The sequence below is a fragment of the Nipponia nippon genome, unplaced genomic scaffold (genome assembly GCF_047370975.1).
Source record: "Nipponia nippon isolate SJK-2023a ecotype South Korea unplaced genomic scaffold, ASM4737097v1 scaffold_28, whole genome shotgun sequence".
In the NCBI taxonomy this organism is placed as follows: domain Eukaryota; kingdom Metazoa; phylum Chordata; class Aves; order Pelecaniformes; family Threskiornithidae; genus Nipponia; species Nipponia nippon.
Window position 1 is genome coordinate 3,985,682 of NW_028262345.1, and position 17,821 is coordinate 4,003,502.

The 17,821-nt window shown below is 45.5% G+C and overlaps 1 protein-coding gene across 2 annotated transcripts in view; it reads right to left on the reverse strand.

Annotated features, from left to right (window-relative positions):
• UBASH3B (ubiquitin associated and SH3 domain containing B) overlaps positions 1 to 17,821 on the reverse strand; it is a 76,910-nt gene that overhangs the window by 5,701 nt on the left and 53,388 nt on the right. For both annotated transcript variants that reach the window (XM_087763463.1, XM_087763462.1), the window contains exons 6-13: positions 15,717 to 15,925; positions 9,020 to 9,155; positions 8,510 to 8,630; positions 7,430 to 7,552; positions 5,506 to 5,598; positions 4,614 to 4,758; positions 1,552 to 1,658; positions 478 to 587 (exon numbers count right to left, since the gene is read on the reverse strand). In XM_087763463.1, the coding sequence (XP_087619589.1) occupies positions 478 to 587; positions 1,552 to 1,658; positions 4,614 to 4,758; positions 5,506 to 5,598; positions 7,430 to 7,552; positions 8,510 to 8,630; positions 9,020 to 9,155; positions 15,717 to 15,925 (1,044 nt within the window). The remainder of the gene's footprint in view (positions 1 to 477; positions 588 to 1,551; positions 1,659 to 4,613; positions 4,759 to 5,505; positions 5,599 to 7,429; positions 7,553 to 8,509; positions 8,631 to 9,019; positions 9,156 to 15,716; positions 15,926 to 17,821) is intronic.

Here is a 17,821-nt window from a genome sequence, read left to right on the forward strand (position 1 = left end):
GTGGACAATGCCATCTCCTTAGCCAGGGCAGGAGTAAAGCAATGAAGGCAGAAGACTCCATTATAATTTTCAGGCCTTTCCCCTGACCATTAAAAGCTCATTAGTGTGAAATGAGAAGGGGAAGTGTTGTAGGGCAGAAGTGCTCTATTAACTGTGGTTAGGGGGTTTTCAGCACTGGAGGGCACTGTGGGAGCCTCTGTACAGCCCTGGTATCTACAAGCGTAAAGCAGAGCCACTGCAAGCCCATTTGTAGGTGGGCACCTGATCCCATGCTATCTGTTACAGAAGTGACACGTTAAGATAAGCCTCTTAAACCAATCTGCTTTACTCTCATGACTTCTGAAATGGATGAAACTCAGTAACGGGCAGAATGATCAGACGGGAGGAACAAAGCGTCCTCTGCCTGGTTAAGCAGATTGCAAATTTCTTTTCTCTTTGTAAAGCCAGCGAGCTGTACTCCTGGTTGGTGGTAATTACCTTTCGGACCATCTGTACAAAGTCCTTGGAGTTCTGCGGCGACAGCCCTTGGAGCTGGCAGGTACAAGCCTCCAGGGAGGACGCGTGTGCCACTATCAGGATGTTATTTCCTGAAATAAAGTGAGAAACGCAGGCTGAGGAGAGGGATGAAGTCAACGTTAGGGACTGGTGCCCAAGATCGAGCTAACCATTTAAAATATTCAAAATGGGTTCAGTTTATCATATAACAACACACTAAACTACGTATATATGGGGGAAAAAGCATGGTTTAGTAACATATTTAGAGCATTTCTCAATTTTCAGGGTAACGGTTGACTCAGCGCTACTTAGTTTTAAAATGGCTTTCTGAAGAAAACAAGAATACCAGTGAGATTTCAGCTTTTTGTGAAGCAAATACTTTTCTTTTACGCCCAAATTAATTCTGACTAAAACAAGCACTTTAATTTCAGTCGCTGGTTTCCACAGCAATTGCTTTAGATTTCTATTTCCAAGATCCTTTACAACAAAAGTCACGCTGTGCTATCGAGGTTTGTGGGCAAACTATTAGAATAAAAGGTTTAGAATGTAGAGACGGATTAGTGAAATGAAATTAGTGAAATCACCAGAACTTAAAAACATCGTATTCCTATATTGTGAATGAAAAATAGAAGCTTGAGATTTTTTTTTTTATTTCAATATTGTGTTTGGAGAAACGTTTACAGTCTTTATGGGTATATATTTCAGAAGAGTAGCTCAGATAGAGGACGGAAGATGCCCCATCTGATGCTGGTAACAGACAGCAGAGTGCGAATGGCTTATTTACTCCCTTGAGAAACAGATAGCTTGCATCGGGTAGGGATCCCTAAAATACTTCTGCTACTGAAGTTTACGGACATTTCTCGTAAGCTGAGCGTATCTGAACTCATGGTTCTGAGACATACAGCTGAACCTGGAGTTCCCAATGTCTCTGGGAGAGGGGATAAGAGACTCAGACATGGGGGTTCATCCCCTTGAAGAGGGAAAGACTGGTCGGGAATATTGGCATTCACGCCCCAGAGAGCCTGTCTTGTTTTTCACTCCCTCTGTCGCACTTACCTTTGCCTTTACATTCACTGATGATTTCTTTTGTTACTTGGTAGCTTCTACTTATGTATGTATCATAAGATTCGGAAACCACTAACTTGCTGACAGGAATATGAGGTCTGTGAGCAGAAAAACAAGTATGGTAAATTGGAAGAAGTTTTAAGTGCAAGTTATGATTCATCTGAAATTATCTGTTTCTTTAACTCTTCTAATTCCTCAAATCCCAGAACTGCATCTTGTGTCAGGACCACTATGATGATTTTTAAACTTCAAGATCGAGATGTTTACCGTTCCTGCGTTAAGATATTTCAGTTAGCTGGGAAAAATGATAACTTCTTCCTCTAATGTGGACCAGTTAGCGGAGGCAGCACACAACATACTGATTATGCTTGTGTTACTTTTGCAATGGCACGCGGCAATAACGATGCCACTTCGTGGTTACTTATGCGTGTGTCCGTTGATTAGCAGATTTCAGCGCTCACCCACCCACATAAAGTTAGTGAGTGGCAGGAGAACAAAACCTGTACCCAGCAGGAGTGGGTGAGCAGGAAGGGACAGCGGGACAAGGACGGTGTGGGCGCAGACGCCTGCGGGCAGGCGGGTCGGCTCTGCTGGCTGGGAGCTGTGCGGTCACAGCAGCACGACAAGCCAGTGCCCAAGCCGTCTTTGCCAGACTGAGGTCTGCGCTGTGCTACCACGGCTTCCAGCTTAGAGGGTGGGCTGACAACATCTGTGTCTGTCTGAGGAGACCGGGCAGGTACAGGGAGAAACGTGGAGCGTGGAGAAGGCAGATGCTGGCTCTCTTCACTGCTCATGCTTTGATGGTGAAGGGCAGAGGCAAACTGCTGCTTTGGCCATCTGTCAAGCTGCATTGCTGGGAAATGCCTGGAATTAGCCGGCCTCCTCCCAGGCCAGGGCGTTTCAGTGAATTGCCTGGCGGGACTCTGGCCAATTGTATCAGCTGGAGTAGAAAGTGTGCACAGAGAAGCAGGGGATAGGAAGCAGAAGGCTGTACTTCCGTGCCGCGGTGCAAGGAAAAGACCTAACTTTTCCCTCTATCCAGTGATCTGATGCATCTACAGGAATTACCACCGTGAGAGGAGACAGAGCGCACCCGGAGGGCTGTGTCTCAGTCCCTCACCTCACCAGCTGACCACACAAGAGCAGGCTCTTTTCTTGTGCTGAGAATATTTGTTATGGTCTTCCCAGAAGGCACGTAGTTTCTGAAGCAGACTCTCCTGTGGTCCAGCTGCTCTGCCGAGCGTTAGCCATGTGATGCCCTTTCAGGGATAAATACAGTGTAAGGACTTCTATTTAGATATCCTCAGTGTTGGAATTTTAGCTGCAGACCAAAAGGACGCACCACAAGTCGTTTAGGGTATAATTAGGTATTAAAAAAATCAGGGTTTTTTTTCCTTTACATTTTTTTTCTTGTTTTTCTTTTTAATGTTTCAGCTGCTTATTCCACTTGAGGGTTCGTGAACACATGGGTGCGCTGGGACACCGGGAAACACCAGTGTTTCTGGTGATACCATAAACCACAAAAGCCCAGCCACAAAATATTTGTCACCAAGCCCGTGTAGGTGGAACTCCTGTGCGTGTATACTATGTGCGTATTATAAACGTTTTGTTTTTATCTGAGATTGCTCAGACGGTGCTCCGACTCACGCTAGATAGAAAGGGCTAGTCTCTGCAAGAAGTCATAGCGATACAGATAGTTCAGCAGTGAGGTGCGGTGGAGGACTGGAACTGTGTGACCTTTCTGGAGTTTCCTTCTTTGTGGGAGCTCTTTGAGTCTGGCTTGTATAAATGAATCATAAATTTGAGAGTAGGAAGCCCGAACAGATCATCTTGTCTATTCTTTGCCACATGACTATTTCTGCTGGGTTTTATTTAGCCTTTCTCTCTGCAGCTTACAGTAAAAAGCATTTGTGTGATAGGCTGGAGGGCACCGTGGCTGCGATGCTTCACTGGGGAGTCAGAAGAGTCTTGAGTTTTCCTCCAGACTCAGGCTGCAGGTTGCTCCCAGCAGCCCCGCGGTGTTTGTTGGCAATGTTACTGGGAACACAGAGGTACGGCCATGTGGCTGGATAAAAGGAAAGCAGCAGAGGCTGGCAGCAAGGGCGTGAGTTTGGGAAATGGAGCTGAACCAGGCACCAGGACTGATCTGTGCAGCCGCAGGGGTGGCTGGAAAAATGCCGAGCTCTGGAAAGGTCAGCTCTGCGCTTTTGGAGCGGCTCTGTCGGGGCCTCTGAAAGCCGAGCGAATTATCTTTGTTTCCCTTTTCTGCAAAGCTGGAGGAAAGATCGGTGGTGCTTATCCATTTGCCATTCAAATGTTTTTTTTAACCAGGCGTTTGCTTTGTTTGCTTTCACCAACTGTTTTTGGGTTGAATACCATGAAAACCTGAGTCAGAAACCTGCAATTTTTTCCACTAAAAATGTTTCAGATGTAATTGCTGAGAAGTGATAAATGCTTAGGGTTTAGCTCTTTGATAGAAAACCTCTGAATTTTGATGTCACAGGAGACCCTGAATTCCTGACAGATGTAAACATGTTCCCCAGGCTGCTGCAAAATTTACAATTAAGATCCATCACCATATTAATAGAAAGACAGACAAGTTTTTTCCTCTGGGGAATGGAAGGGAAGGTGTGAATGAGCCCAGGATCTGGTTTGGTCTATGAACAGGATGGTCAGGGAACTGAGTCAGCAAAACTAGTTCTGTTAGCTGAGCCCAAACTCCTAAGTTTTAGGAAAAGGGTTAAAAGAAACAAAAATACTTGGAGGGTTTCCTGGACACCTGAAAGATGCCCAGGATGAAAGGAGTACTGGAAAGAGGAGCTCCATGATCAGTAACATAGCTGGACCTTACCAGTGAACTGGGAAATTTGCTTTATAATAAGCCATTCTCAGGTCATGTTCAACACAGCAGCCTCAAGCCTGCTCTAAGTTTATTCTGGGAGCCTCAGCAGCTCTTCCAGTCACTGCTTAAATTGAAAAACTCAGCAGAGTGTTACTCTTCAAAAACAAAGCCAAAAAGCAATGCAAGACCCTCTCACCCCCCTTTTTCCTACCTGTAGGTTGTATCAACGCTTAGAGTAGCTGCAGCTAAATCCACGGGGGGTATCCAGGCAGGTAGTGTGTTCCCAGAGACCCACTTGGTCCATTCAAACAAGCCTGGCTCTATTCGTATTTTCAGGTTGTTCTCTTGTTGCATACCTGGAAAAGGGAGAAAGGAGAGCACTTATCGATAAAAGTAGCTGGGGAGGAAGGCAGCAAGACTTTGCAGCTTTAATACTTCAGTTTGATTGTAAACTATTTTTTTCCTCTCTAAGTAGTCAGTTGATTAATAGTAGGTATGAAAGATGAAGTATTTAATATATGTACTTGGCATATGATATGCCAGGGAATGTAAACCTCTGGCTGGCAGCTACATGTAATATACTGAACCTAGGCATGACTGTATTTTGGAGCTGGCTTTTGACTGTTTCCAATGCTGGGGCATCTCATGCCTCTATCACTGTTCGCTTCCCAGCTTCTGCAGTAAATTATTCTTACTGGGGTAAGCAAGTTGCTTGGTGGTAGCAATTGCTGTGGGAGCACGCAGCAAGGAGCAGCTGCAGGACTGTGAGCAGGCAAGGGTGCAGGGCATGCTGACCTGGACGTGTCCACCCTCCTGAAGGCACCTTTGGCTTCTGCAGGGATGGCAATAAACCCAACCCTGACCGGCAGCTGGTGTTAGGGCCAGCACAGCGCTTGCCTAAGCACTTGTCACACTGTGCAATTAGAAAAGGGCTCCTTAAGGGCAGTGTTGCGCTAATAGGATGTGAACTCCCACGGAAATAACCCTCACCCAAAGGTACCATTTACTTGGGTCTCCCATGTCAGGCTCCCTTTTATCTGGTTGGCAGTGTTTTTCCCAGAAAGCGAGGAGAATGCAGCTTTTCCTGCTCACTGGGTTCTTACCTTTCAGGATATTGTGTGCTGTCTGTACACACCGTAGGGATGGGGAGCTGTAGATGTAGTCTACAATGGTATTAGTTTCTAGCAAGGCTTCACCTGCAAGGAAGTTTCAACACCCGTGAATAAAACCAGACAAATGACATTGTAACAGCAACAGCAGCGTGCTGGGTATCTGCCACCCAGCAAGGAGCTAAAGCAGCTTCCCAGCTGCACTGCTTGTGTTTTGGGAAGTATGTGTACCCATCGTATTTTATTTCAGCAGCGTGTTGGGTGCTGTGATGTGCACAGCTGTGGAACGGGGATACATTTTTCTGTGTGTGCTGCTCCACGTGCACCTAGGTACTTAACCAGTATGCAAAGAAATCACAGCAGCTTTTGCTCAGTTTCTGCTTCTCTTAGATTTAGCCAAAAAGCAAACAGTGTGCTGAGAAAAATTGTAGAGAGCTTGAATTTAATTTCATTTCATTTATAAGCCATAAATCAGAATGATTCAACTTAACTCAAACCCAACTTAATTCAATTGGCTCGATTCTTCACTAGTATAAATTACCATTTCATTACACAGGTGGAAGATCACTGAAAATGAGATAAGAATCAACTCCACTATTAGGGTTATTAATATTCTTGCAATGCCTAAGGGAACCAAATGAGAACAGGAATCTGCTCAGCATTGCACAGACTTGTAGTAAGAAAGAGTTATATTTTTGTTATATTTGAAGAGGCAGGACAAAGAAGTGGGAGCAAGAAGGGGTGATTAACCTTGACTTCGTCTGTTTAATGATGGCTATAACCATGTCAAACCGATCTATAAATCTCTTGAGAGAAGTGGAGTAATTTAGAAGGAGCAGCACATCTAACAGCCCTCCGACACGGGGAAGCTCGTTTGCTTTAGTCGTCAGAGGAATTATGGCTCCGGCAATCGTCAAGGTCGAGTCTGTGCCGCTGCAGCGGGGAGCGGTTGCCTGCAGATGGCTGGCACGCCGCAGCCGCGCTGGCAGGTTGATGGCGTCTGGGTCACGTATGCAGTTGCGTACTCGGACCCATTTAATGATACCAGCAAAGTGTGCCGTGATTGCTCCCAGATTCGCCTTCTGCTATGTGCATATTGCGAACCCTGATGCCATGTGGCCGGGAGTCTGAGCATCCTGCTGTTGTACAGTGATTTATTTTTGTTTAAAAAGCAAGTATAATTTTAGCTGCCCTAGTTTGAATATGACCAACACGAAGTACTCTAAAGGATTTGAATTTGAGAAAATGCTACGTACTGCTCTCCCAAGCTCATGTCTTTAAGGGGCTAGGCTCCCCTAATCGCAATACTCAATATGTGCTCTTTGAATACCAAATGATTTTCTGTCTATACACAAACCAATGGGCTCGTAAGTCAGCGACAAGGATGGGGGGTGGTGGGAGAACACTGGAAATAATTTGGACTGTGTTTTTGCCACATAAACATAAAGCCAGACAAGCTGATAAAAGTATAATGGTGCAGCAAACTGCAGGTCAAAATTTAAGATTGTCAAAGTTAAGGAGAAAGCATATTTTACACGAGGTGACCGTCACACTGCTGCATTTCTCACCAACATTGGTAATATCAGCGTCTTCCAGTGCACCACGTTTACAGGGCGGCAGCAAATGCTCTGCAACTGCGCTGCTGATGGCTCTGATTTCATACCATGCCCTAGATTTTGTGCTTTGTCTTTTCCTCGGCTGTGGCAGCTGAAGGAGACAAGGTTTCCTTTGCAAGAGGGGGCTTGCGGAGAAAGGTGAAGGGACTTTGCAAAGGTTCTTGAAATGTCTAAATCCCGTTAGTTCAGGGCACCTGATTATTTTTTTCTCTGCCTTGCACTTTCTCTTTCTCTGGCTGGGTGTGTGGGAGGAAGATAACAAAGCTTCCTGGGCAAGCTTTTGTCTGCTGAGGACAACTTACCAACAAGCCTTGCCTGCGTACAGCCCAGCACGGTGATTGGCGCGTCTTTTTCATAATCCCTGAAACCGCCACTTCTTTGAGGTAAGCTGTGAGGCATATTCAGGTTACTACGCATATACCTTCCTGTGAGGGCAAGGTTAGAAGCAGTTGCTGGAATTAGTCGATCAGAGAGAGGCAGAGAGCATCACGCCTGTCTCCAACCTCTTCCACCACAACGTCTGCACCTTGCAGGTGCTGCCTAGACCTGGCTGTCGAGCAGTTTTTCCCATGCAAAACTATCAGGAATCTGACAAAATTAAGTATCAGTTCAAAATCAGCAGAGAACATTCCTAATGTTTTAAAGTTATCTTTAGGACAGATTTAATGCCCCAAAGGAGAGTAATTTTCATCCCACAACAAATGAAACCTCAAATGTTATACTTTTACAGGAGGCTAAAATGTCAGAGCTCTTCAAATATAATTTAGACAGAAAGTAATTGTAAAATCGTCTTTTTTTCCAATGATTTTGACTACAAGATACCGGCATTTTTTGAATAGAAAAAAGACTTTTGATAAATTTCCGATCAGCTCTAATGCTAACAGAGCCTGAAGTTACAGTCTGTTAACTATAGTCTGAAACTCAAGCACATTATTGGGTTGCAAACTCCAACTTATGCCCCAAAAGGCACTCTGAACTGTACCTGGAGAGGTGTTATTTTCATTTAGGACTAAGAGCCAGCTATGCAAAAGATTTTCCTGATGGTAGTACATGTTTGCACTGGACACTGATTGCTAACATCATGACTTCATTGCCAAATGAAAATGCTCTTTGGCAATGTTACTTTAATGTAATCTTTCCTGCAATAGTTTCCCAAATATTAGCAAACGTAGTATTTACTCCCTGGCTTGTGCTTCTGCTTCTGACTGCAGCCCTGCCAGCGCAGAGCTCTGCACTGAGCTGCTCTGCTACTCCTAACGGCTCAAAGCAATGGTTTGTGTTAGGAAACCAGAGCTTCCATCTAAGCTTTGCCCCAGGCAGCTGCCACTCTTGTTCCTTCATCTAAACCTCGAGCCTGAGAGACCCACGGGAGCCCGACTCACCTTTGGCATCAAAACACTGTGACAACCAGTACTTCCCAAAAACGACATCCATCCTTTCCCCATGTCTGCAGACAAACAGGCAGCGTTTCTGAGGCCCTGGCTGGCTGGTTATTCTCAGGGGCTGGAAGAAAAATTACAGGATGTTTGACCTTCATGAAAGTGCAAGGGTTTTTCTAAGATCTGATTTACGAATGGGAGGCAGGACCAGGCACCTCTTGCTTTACCCTAGTGCAAACGTGGGTTCGGGAAACTCTTCTGAAGTTGGTAAATTTATGCTGGTATAAAACTGCTAAAGTGAGCAGAGGATGGGGCAATGCCGCCCCATGCTAAGAGCAGGTTTGGCCACAGCGATATCTTCTGTGCCTGTGGTTAACTGTGTCATTCAAAAGCTTATAGAGAACTTTAACTTGCAACTTCTGACGAAGGTGGTGAAAGGAGATCAGAGGATAAGTTGTCAGGAAACTTGCCACTAAAACTTTGTGTGATTTATATGTGTGTGTGGGTCCCTACCTGCACATTCTGGCAGATGATAGTGAGTGGCCCCGCGTCCCCGGGTCCTTGGTCTTCCTGCTGTCGTCTTTCCAGAGCTCCATCAGTGAAGGCTTGAAGGGATGGGGAAGATGTAGTATTCAGAATTGAGTAGGACCTGTCAAAAATAGAAAGATGTTGGCTTTGGCAATGCTTTGGACTTTGTGCACTCAGGCTGCAGTAAGGACATTTCTGTAGTCTTCAGGAACCAATGATAATTTCTGTTGTCATGTTATGACATTATTATTGTATTTTACTGCTGCCTAGAAAGCACCTTGCTAGGTGATGTACACACATGAAGAGACAAATCCCAGCTCAACAAGCTTTCTGTTTCCTTAGAAACAGTTTCACAGAACAACAGTTCCCAAACTTTGGTCTGCGAGGCACTGTCAGCCCTCAAATGTTCTCATGGAAAATACCAAGACCTTCCTCGCAGCCACAGGATGCTCACTACCATCATCTGGCAACCAGCTGCACATTACTTATCATGGTCTTGCGGACCAAATTTTGGAAACTAATGGCTGCAGGGAGTTTTCACTCACCGTTGTGGCATCAACCATTGCTTCAGTAGAAAGCTGGAGCACAGCCCTGGCTCTCATGCTGGGCAGTTTTCAGGGTTCCTGCGCACAAAATCGCTTGTATCCCCTGGTAGGGACATGGCATACTCAGTCTGGCTTGTTGTTTCTATATTTTTCAGTGCTGTCTATTCTGTTTCCCATCTACAGTGGGAATTTATTCTCACCAGTGTTTCCTGTTAAGTGTAGCCAAAGGGATATAATAGATCCCATTCTCCCTCAAGGGGCTTATCTAATGATGGTCCCTCTGAATACCCAGACATTCAAGGACTTTGACTAAGACCCTCAGGAGTAAACTCTGACAGGCAATTACAGAAGCTGCAGTGACCCTCTGCTGATTCGGTTACATTGTATGGGTTATGTTTGCTTAGTAATTTAAAAAAAATGTTGTCAGTTAATGTAAATGGTCATTTGCTTTGACAGAAATAGTTGCCTTTGCTTGCACTTTTCAGTGCCTTAAAGATGTCAGAAGTTGCTTCCTGACTAGCACCTAGTTAGGAAAAAATCTCAGAGGGCTTTCATAGCTGTTAAAATAACACCAAGCACCTCTACCAGTGCAACAAAAATAGGTCATCTGCATTTTTGTAAAGAACTGATCTTCTGCGAGATCATAAGATTTGCACCAGTTTACAGAAGAAAAAAATACTGCACTGTTGGTCCTGATGTTGGTCCCTTATCTGGTGGAATTAGGGTGCAAGGGTGAGACCAAGCTACTGGCTTATTTGGTCAGGTGAAGGTGCCCTGCAGAGAAGCGCTGGCAGGCAAGGGGAGGAGGAGGAGGGAACCAGCCGTGCTGGGGACAGCACTGTTGATCCCCATCCAACAGCATGAAGCAGCAGCCAGGCCTCCTGCTCTTGCTCTTTCAGACCTGACCTTCTAGCATTACCGATTTTTACAATTCTATTTATTTTATTCATGGTGAGCTCCCAACAAGGACTGGGCTTGCTCCACGGAACTGTTCCTCTCATTGTCCAAATGCAGGTAGAGCATCAGAGGTCAGGGCAGCAAATACCTCTGAGTTAGGCAAGGTACGGCTCCGAGGAGCAACAGGGGTGGTGGATCTTGAAAAGGAGTTAAATGTAGGCAGGAGAGCTTTGTGGATAAGCTGAGGGAAATATTAGCGGGTGCTGCAGTGAGAAATCATGTCTAACCCTCCTCCTCAGAATACATGCGTGTGATATATTGCAGGCAGAAGTATGCTCGGACCACACTTCCAGCTGGCAGGATAAGGCCAACTCTGATCCAAAAGCTGCCCGAGTGCATTAGCGTGTGCTAAGCCCTGAGCAGGGAGTATGAACAGACATTTATCACTGTATGAAGGGGTCAGCCTGGAGTGTGGGTGCAGCTAGCACAGATTCATCCTCACTGACCCGAAGACCTGAATATCTCAATATGAGAAGAATCTGAATTTCTTAGCTAGGCCCCATCTCTATTGCTGTACAAAGTGGATCTTGAGCCTGTGCCCTCTGTCTTTACTGCTGTGTTGCAGCTTCCAACCCCTCATCCTATCTCAGCCCTTTCCCGCTTTGCCCATATGACAGTCTTTTAAGGATGCTGGCCTGGAGAATATTAAGGATTTGTTTGGTTACCCCTCATCCCTTTACCCCCAGGAACTGCTGCACAATTTCTGAGACTTATTGTCTCTCTAAGCCCTTTTTAAAAGGCCACAGATGCTGTGCTATCTACTTATAAATGCTAGGGTTTGCTGTGAATAATGACGAGGCAAAGGCATACTATCTTGCTATGTCTGGAGGAAAGCCACCAGCCTGACTTCAGTGGTATCTCCTTGATGTTGCTGGAGAACAGAAACCGCTGAAGCTATTTCAGCTTAGTCATCTTCTAAGCATAGGTCATTGTTTGGAAGCTTTTCCCAAAGACTTGTGGTTCCTCTGCTTGGCAAACAGAGCCTGAAGGCAGACAACAACATCTACTGTCTTCTGGATGATGCCTTGCCTTCACTGCTCTGTCAGTGATACTGCTGTGTCCCCGGAGGCAATGTCCTCCCAGTCAGGAAAGGCCCCTTGAAGAATGGAGATGCTGCAGCAGGGCATGGAGAAAGGGTCTCTGTCATGGCACGATAGCGCTAGTCCTCAGCTCTGTGTAGGAAAAGACTCCTCTGCTGCATCGCTCATCATTATCTAGAGGAGAGGGATCCCCAGGGAAAATGAACCAGCCGTTGTTGCAGAATGGGAGGAAGATGGAGTGGAAAAAAACCTACTGAGGCCCAAATATAGCTAGAAAAATTAGGGCTCTTTTTCCTCCCCCTGCTACTTGTGCCAAGTCTGATTTCTCAGGCTTATTAAGGGGGCAAGGAATAGCTTTGGCATCTCACGGGGAGCTGAAATAGACTGCTGTGTAATATCTACAGTGCTTCTATCCATTGTGGGACAGAGGAGGCGACTATTTCTGGCTTTGCTGGTAATGGAAAAGCAGTGCAGGGAACCACCACAAGTTTTAGCTTTTGGGTGATGCTGGGTCCACAGATACAATGATAGCACACTTACTTCTGCCATATGCCTTTACATGCATATGTGAAGAGCCCCGTGGTCTTGAATGCTTGGTTTTTGTGGCTTCTGTGGGGCAAGTAAATTCTTGTACCTTCGCTGGGCTTCCCACTTCCTCTGGGCTCTGTATGCTGAGGGTGGAAAGTTTCTTTTTTTGACTTGGCAGGCCACTAATTTTCAGGCATGAAAGGCAACTTCGAAAATACCCTGCAAGCAATGTGCTGGGGAGCTTTTAAGGTAGATATACATATATATCTTTAATACTGGATCTGTAGTTTGGATTAATTCCAAGTCGTTTCAGCTCACCTGAGTAGTGAAGTTTCACTTGAAACCTGTAGTTTCACTTGAGACCTGTAGTTTCAGCTTCTGCTGCTACCAGGAGTGGATTTCCACTTTGATACCATACAGGGGAAAAAGTATGTTGTTTTTAACATACCTATGGCCAGGTCCTCTCCTAGGCTCACTCAGAACAGATCTCCTGACATTGATACAAACACAGCCGGTCCCTCCCCAAAAGAGAGTCCAGTGCTTGTTTCAGAAAGGTTATTTTTCACTCGCATACCCTTACTGAAGGGATAGCACGAATGGGTTACACAGACTTAGGAACTGTGTTGTGTTGCGTGGGATGCTGAAGCAATTTATCTTTGATTATTTTCCAACCTATAGCACTGATCAGAGATCAAATGTTTCTCCTCACTGTTACCAGCAGGTCCAGTCCTTGGCATGAGAAGAAATCATGCAGGGATGTGCCACAGACAGCAAAGAAATGTAGTTTAGGTGTATGGAAAATCCTTGGGGTTTGCGGAATAGAAGTGATATCACTCCTATTTTTAGTAGACAGGGAAAGGATTCAGACCTGGAGTCTCTCAAGACACAACCTGGTTTCATGGGCAGTAACTCTGCCCTGAAGGCAAAGCCTGTCATCCCCTATTAAATAGCTCATCGAGCTTGTTTTCTTAGTGATGGCAGCCTGTTGGTCTGCAGCTGGGGTACAGACCTTACTATAGGGCAGGGACATCTTTCTGGTTTATGTTTGTCCAGTGGTAGCCAGGAAGGTCTGTGTGCCGGGCAGAGCTCGTGAAGCACTATGTGGATGTTAGCCATAAACCCCATGTCCTGCAAAGGCCACAGTTCAGCTTCTGCCTCACTTGAGCAGTGCAACAGGAAAGCCTTTTTCAGGTGGAATGTGCTAGCAATCTAATTTTGGTGTATTAGAGATTTGATCAAATATCCCAGAATAGCATTTTGCCTGTCACATCTCTTGCGTGGTATAGCCAGGGTGCTGCAGCCCAGAGTGAGCTGTATTTTCGTGATGATCTCAATAATGCATGATTTTCACTTGAAGAATGCAGTCTCTTGTGACTAGGAGGGAAAGCTCCATGGCTGTTATTTCTTTCTTCCTCTGCAGGGATGGAACAGGACGTGGCTGTGTACACAGAGGCAGCACAAACCAGCCCCCAGGATCGCAGCATCGCTCACCAGCAGCAGCCTCGGTCCCAACACCGTGAGCTGGGTCCCATCTCCTGCACCACGGCAGGTCTCCTGCAGTCCTGGTGAGTACTGCCATGCTTACTTTCATGTCTATGAAATGAAGATATTTGTGCGCCGTTCTTCTCTTACCACAAGGATCCTACCATGAATACCACGGCCTAGAGGGCAGTGGGGCTTAGGTTGTCCTTAACTTGCTATATTGTTTTGACCAAATGACATTCTGTAACCTAATATTCTCTGCGGGAAGCTGTTGTGTAAAATGAGACTGTTTCTGGGTATGTAATAATGTTTTTGATAAATGCTCCATATTGCGTGCTCCAATTCATGATTTATAGTCTTCAGCAGTAATCAGGGAAGGGGCATTTCCTTTCGTTGCTTGTGTGGAGGCAGAGGTGCTGGAGTTACAAAACATTTGGCTCTCCTCCTAGTTGCTGCTGCAATAGTAATTCTTTCCCATGCTAGTCCCTAGGCCTCAAAACCCTTCCAGGCACTGTAAGAAAAAAAAGCAGAATTCACTGGAGCAGGCTGCTGCAGTGTATGTGGACCTGAAACCATTTTGTCTGGCAAATTTTAGGGGAAGAAAGGATGGTCTTGCTGGATTGGAGACTGGAGGGTCTGGATTAAGTCCTGTCTACATACAAACTCTCTGATTGACTTTGCCCATGTGTCTTGATTTTCATTTCTTTAAGCCGTGGTTACTGGAGGTCTTTTCTTTCCTCATAATGAAACTCGAGTTGAAATTTGATGGTGACAGACTTGGTATAGATATGTTTGTTCTGTTTGGCAAACGCAGGGATTAAAGCCCTTTATTAGTGGTGTCCACTTCTCAGAGGGCAGGCAAAAAAAGAACAGATGGCTGTGACAAGAGGGGTAAATGAGTGATCTCTTGCTATGCTTGTCCCTGCCTGATGGAATTCTGGGTTGGGGAGGACTCAGGGCTCACTCAGGGCTGGTTTACACAAGGGCAGTGGTTGGTGGCAGTCACATCTGGAAGCCAGCCTGTGAGCTATGATTGCCCTGTGCCTGCTCTCCATCTGTCATTCACCACATTGCATGTGTTAAGCCTGAAAAGTCACAGGCAAAGAAAAAAACCTGCTTGCCCTTTTTTCTCTTTTTCTTTCCTGCATTTTGCTTTATTTGAGGAGTTGTTGGATCAGTTTCTACCAAGCGCTGAGTTAGGTCAGTTCCTCTGGCTGCCCTGTGCTGACATGGGCTACCGAATGCTTTCCCTTTCTGCTCACAGACTCTCCCCATGGGTTATGTTTGCCCACTGAAATTTGAAATACAAACTGTCTGTGTTTTGTTCTCTACCTCCATCCCTTCCCTTTGTAACTAACCTGCTTGCTGGTGTGACCATAATCAAACTTCTGTACCTGCATGGTGCTTAGCAGGGGGGCAGCAGGCAGGAACGTGCGTCTCCCCTCTCCTTCTCCGCTTGTGCTCATACATACAAACTGCTCCCTATGCTCCAGATTTGTCAAAGGTGTTTGGGTGCTTAGGGATGCAGAGAGCCTTGCAGGAGTGCCCAGACCCACCCGTCAAGCACTAGTTATTTATTGCTGTTCAACTAATTCCCATCAAAATCAAGAGGTATAAGGTATAATCTTATTCAAAACTTAAGTTCTGCATTCGTATTGAAGCCAACAGCAGGCAGGCAACTAACTGCTTCTGAAAATCTTGCTAAGTATCTTAAGAAACATTGCTGATCCCAAGTCCTTTTCCCTGGGGAATTGTACACAGCAGATCTTGCTTCCCAAATTAATGCTCAAATTTAAACCTTCCTTATCCTAGTCCCACCACAGAGGTGTCTACACAGCAGTGGCTCTACAGTGGCCATCTGCTCCAGCTCCGTTAACCAGCAGCAGCGATCCTATGAGTAATGGTTGCTGTAACGTCTTAGCTAAATAAATCACATCATCCTCTAACCCCATGCACAGGGATAGCATCAGCTCTTCCCTTGCTTATGAGATGGGGCTTTGTGTGCCAGTACGTTTCCCCCAAGCGACCTTCTCAGCAGCCCTGGAGGACTCTTCACTTACCCAGGTGAAATCCCAGCTGCTGAGCCCCCTTTTTACAGAGACAGAAATTGGACTGAGCAGCTTTACCTACCCATGAAACACCCAGGTCCCACATTCATCCGCCTTCGTGATGTAATTTTCAGGCAGTAGCCCAGAACAGCCAGTTGCAAGGGAAATGCCATAAATCCAGCCCTCACTTGTACTGGTTTGCTCCACTGGGGACATGAAAATAAAATCCCCTGGGACCAGCTCCAGTTCATCATCATTCTGGGGGGTGTAAGGATAGATCACTTGCAGAGTCTGGGGGAGAAACAGAAGCACAAATGAATGAAAGGATTGTTAATGGAAGGGAACCTTTAGCAGAGCGGGGCAGGAGCACTCCCATACTGGACCTTTAACCTTAGCAAGGTGTGAACAACTCTCCTTGTAATGCATCACTTTGTGCTTTATCCAGGAAACTTTACCTTCAGGGAATTCCACTCTGCTGTTGGAAAGCTTTTCTTGGTATTTACTCCTTCTTTCCCCTTTATTCCAGTCCTGTCTTTGATAACTAGGAGGGAAAGCGGGCATGATTTTTTAGAGTGAGCAAAAATACGACTGTGTGCTTAAATCTAAGCTCCCTGTTAAAAATGGAACCAAATTCTTATTGGGACCTGGAATTTACACAGCTCCAGTGGTCAGTGACCATTTTTGGTTTACCTACTCGAGCTCGATCTGAAAGAGCAGTTCTCCTTGTTGCTGTTGCTTTTGAAGACAAGGCAGAGACACTGTTGGGAGGCTAATAGGTTTGAATCTGTGACACCCTGCTCTCAAAACTGTTCATGAGAATGCACAGGAAAAAACACAGGTGGTAAGAAATACGGGGATGTGGCCGCATTGTTTTCTTTGTATTTCCTAACATGAACAGGATTAAGTTAAAAGGTGGGGGAAAGAATAGATGTCTATCAGTAACTTCCCTTGGATATGGCTACAGCAGTCCCCCATTTAAAAGGAGAACAAACATGTTACTGTCCCTGGCCAAGCCTAACTTCTGCAATGGCATCACACAAAGAAAAACCATAATGTGCTGAGCAGCTCTGATCTCCTGGTGGTGTCAGCCTGTTTGCTCACTAATCCTCCTAGACTATTTGTGGTATCTTCAAAGGAAGATGGAAACTAGTCACTGTCACCTGATACCACAAGGCCAAAACTTTCACACATGGCTGCCTGAAGTTAGATACATGCAAAGATGTGAGCTGGTTTTCATCAGCAGCTCCCTTTGCAATCAGTGATAGTGTTGACTACTTGCAGCTTCTAAAGGACAAGATGACTCTTTGGATAGGAAAGGAGGCTGTCACGCATGGGAAGCGTGGCCTGGGCTGGCTCAGAGCGCTCTGCACGAGAGAATTCAGCTCTCCAGAAGCTTTGGCATCTGTTTACTCTGTGGTGTATTGTACGCTGGACTAAAATAACTTTTTCCCACTCCGCCACAGGTTTTGTGTGTTTGATTCTGCACAATGCACCTTGGTGGGGTTAACCATCCCAACCTCAGGAGTCTAGTTAGCTGCCTAAGCCTGAGCAGGCACCTTCTGGAGGTACCCTCCTCCAGAAGTTGATTCATCTTGTCCTGAGATAGATATCTTGTGTGGGTCAGATGACTCACTTTCTGGAGGTGCCTGCTTCTCCGCACCAAGCCTCAGAGCAAAGGGAGCCGCAGACTGGCTCAGACTTAAGAGGTCTAACTTGGGGATATTTACGGGGAGGTGAGATGAATCTCACACGTTGTTCCTCTGTGCCCAAGATCCCAATCTAGAAATTGCAAAGAATAGATTTTTTTCTATATATTGTGTTGGAAAACAACATTATTAAGAAACCTACGTTAAGATACTTAGATACTGCCGTTCTAGAATCCATATGAGTAATTGAGGTATATAGGCCAGGAGGGTAAATGTTTCTTACATGATGAAACTAAATGCTATGATTAATAATAACGTCAAGTCTGTACAGCAGAAATGGATAGCGGTCGGGTTAAGATACTGGCCTGGTTCTTGAGAGATCAGACCAGCTTATGGTGAACTAACAGGAGAGTCATTGTTAGAATTAATTAATCTAGCAGGACATGGTTCCTGCAAGAAGCAAGAAATGAGGTGGGTGAAATAGCAAGTCTAGACAGCATGAGTAAAAAGAAAAAAAAAGGCAAGATGGTCTGTTTGTTAA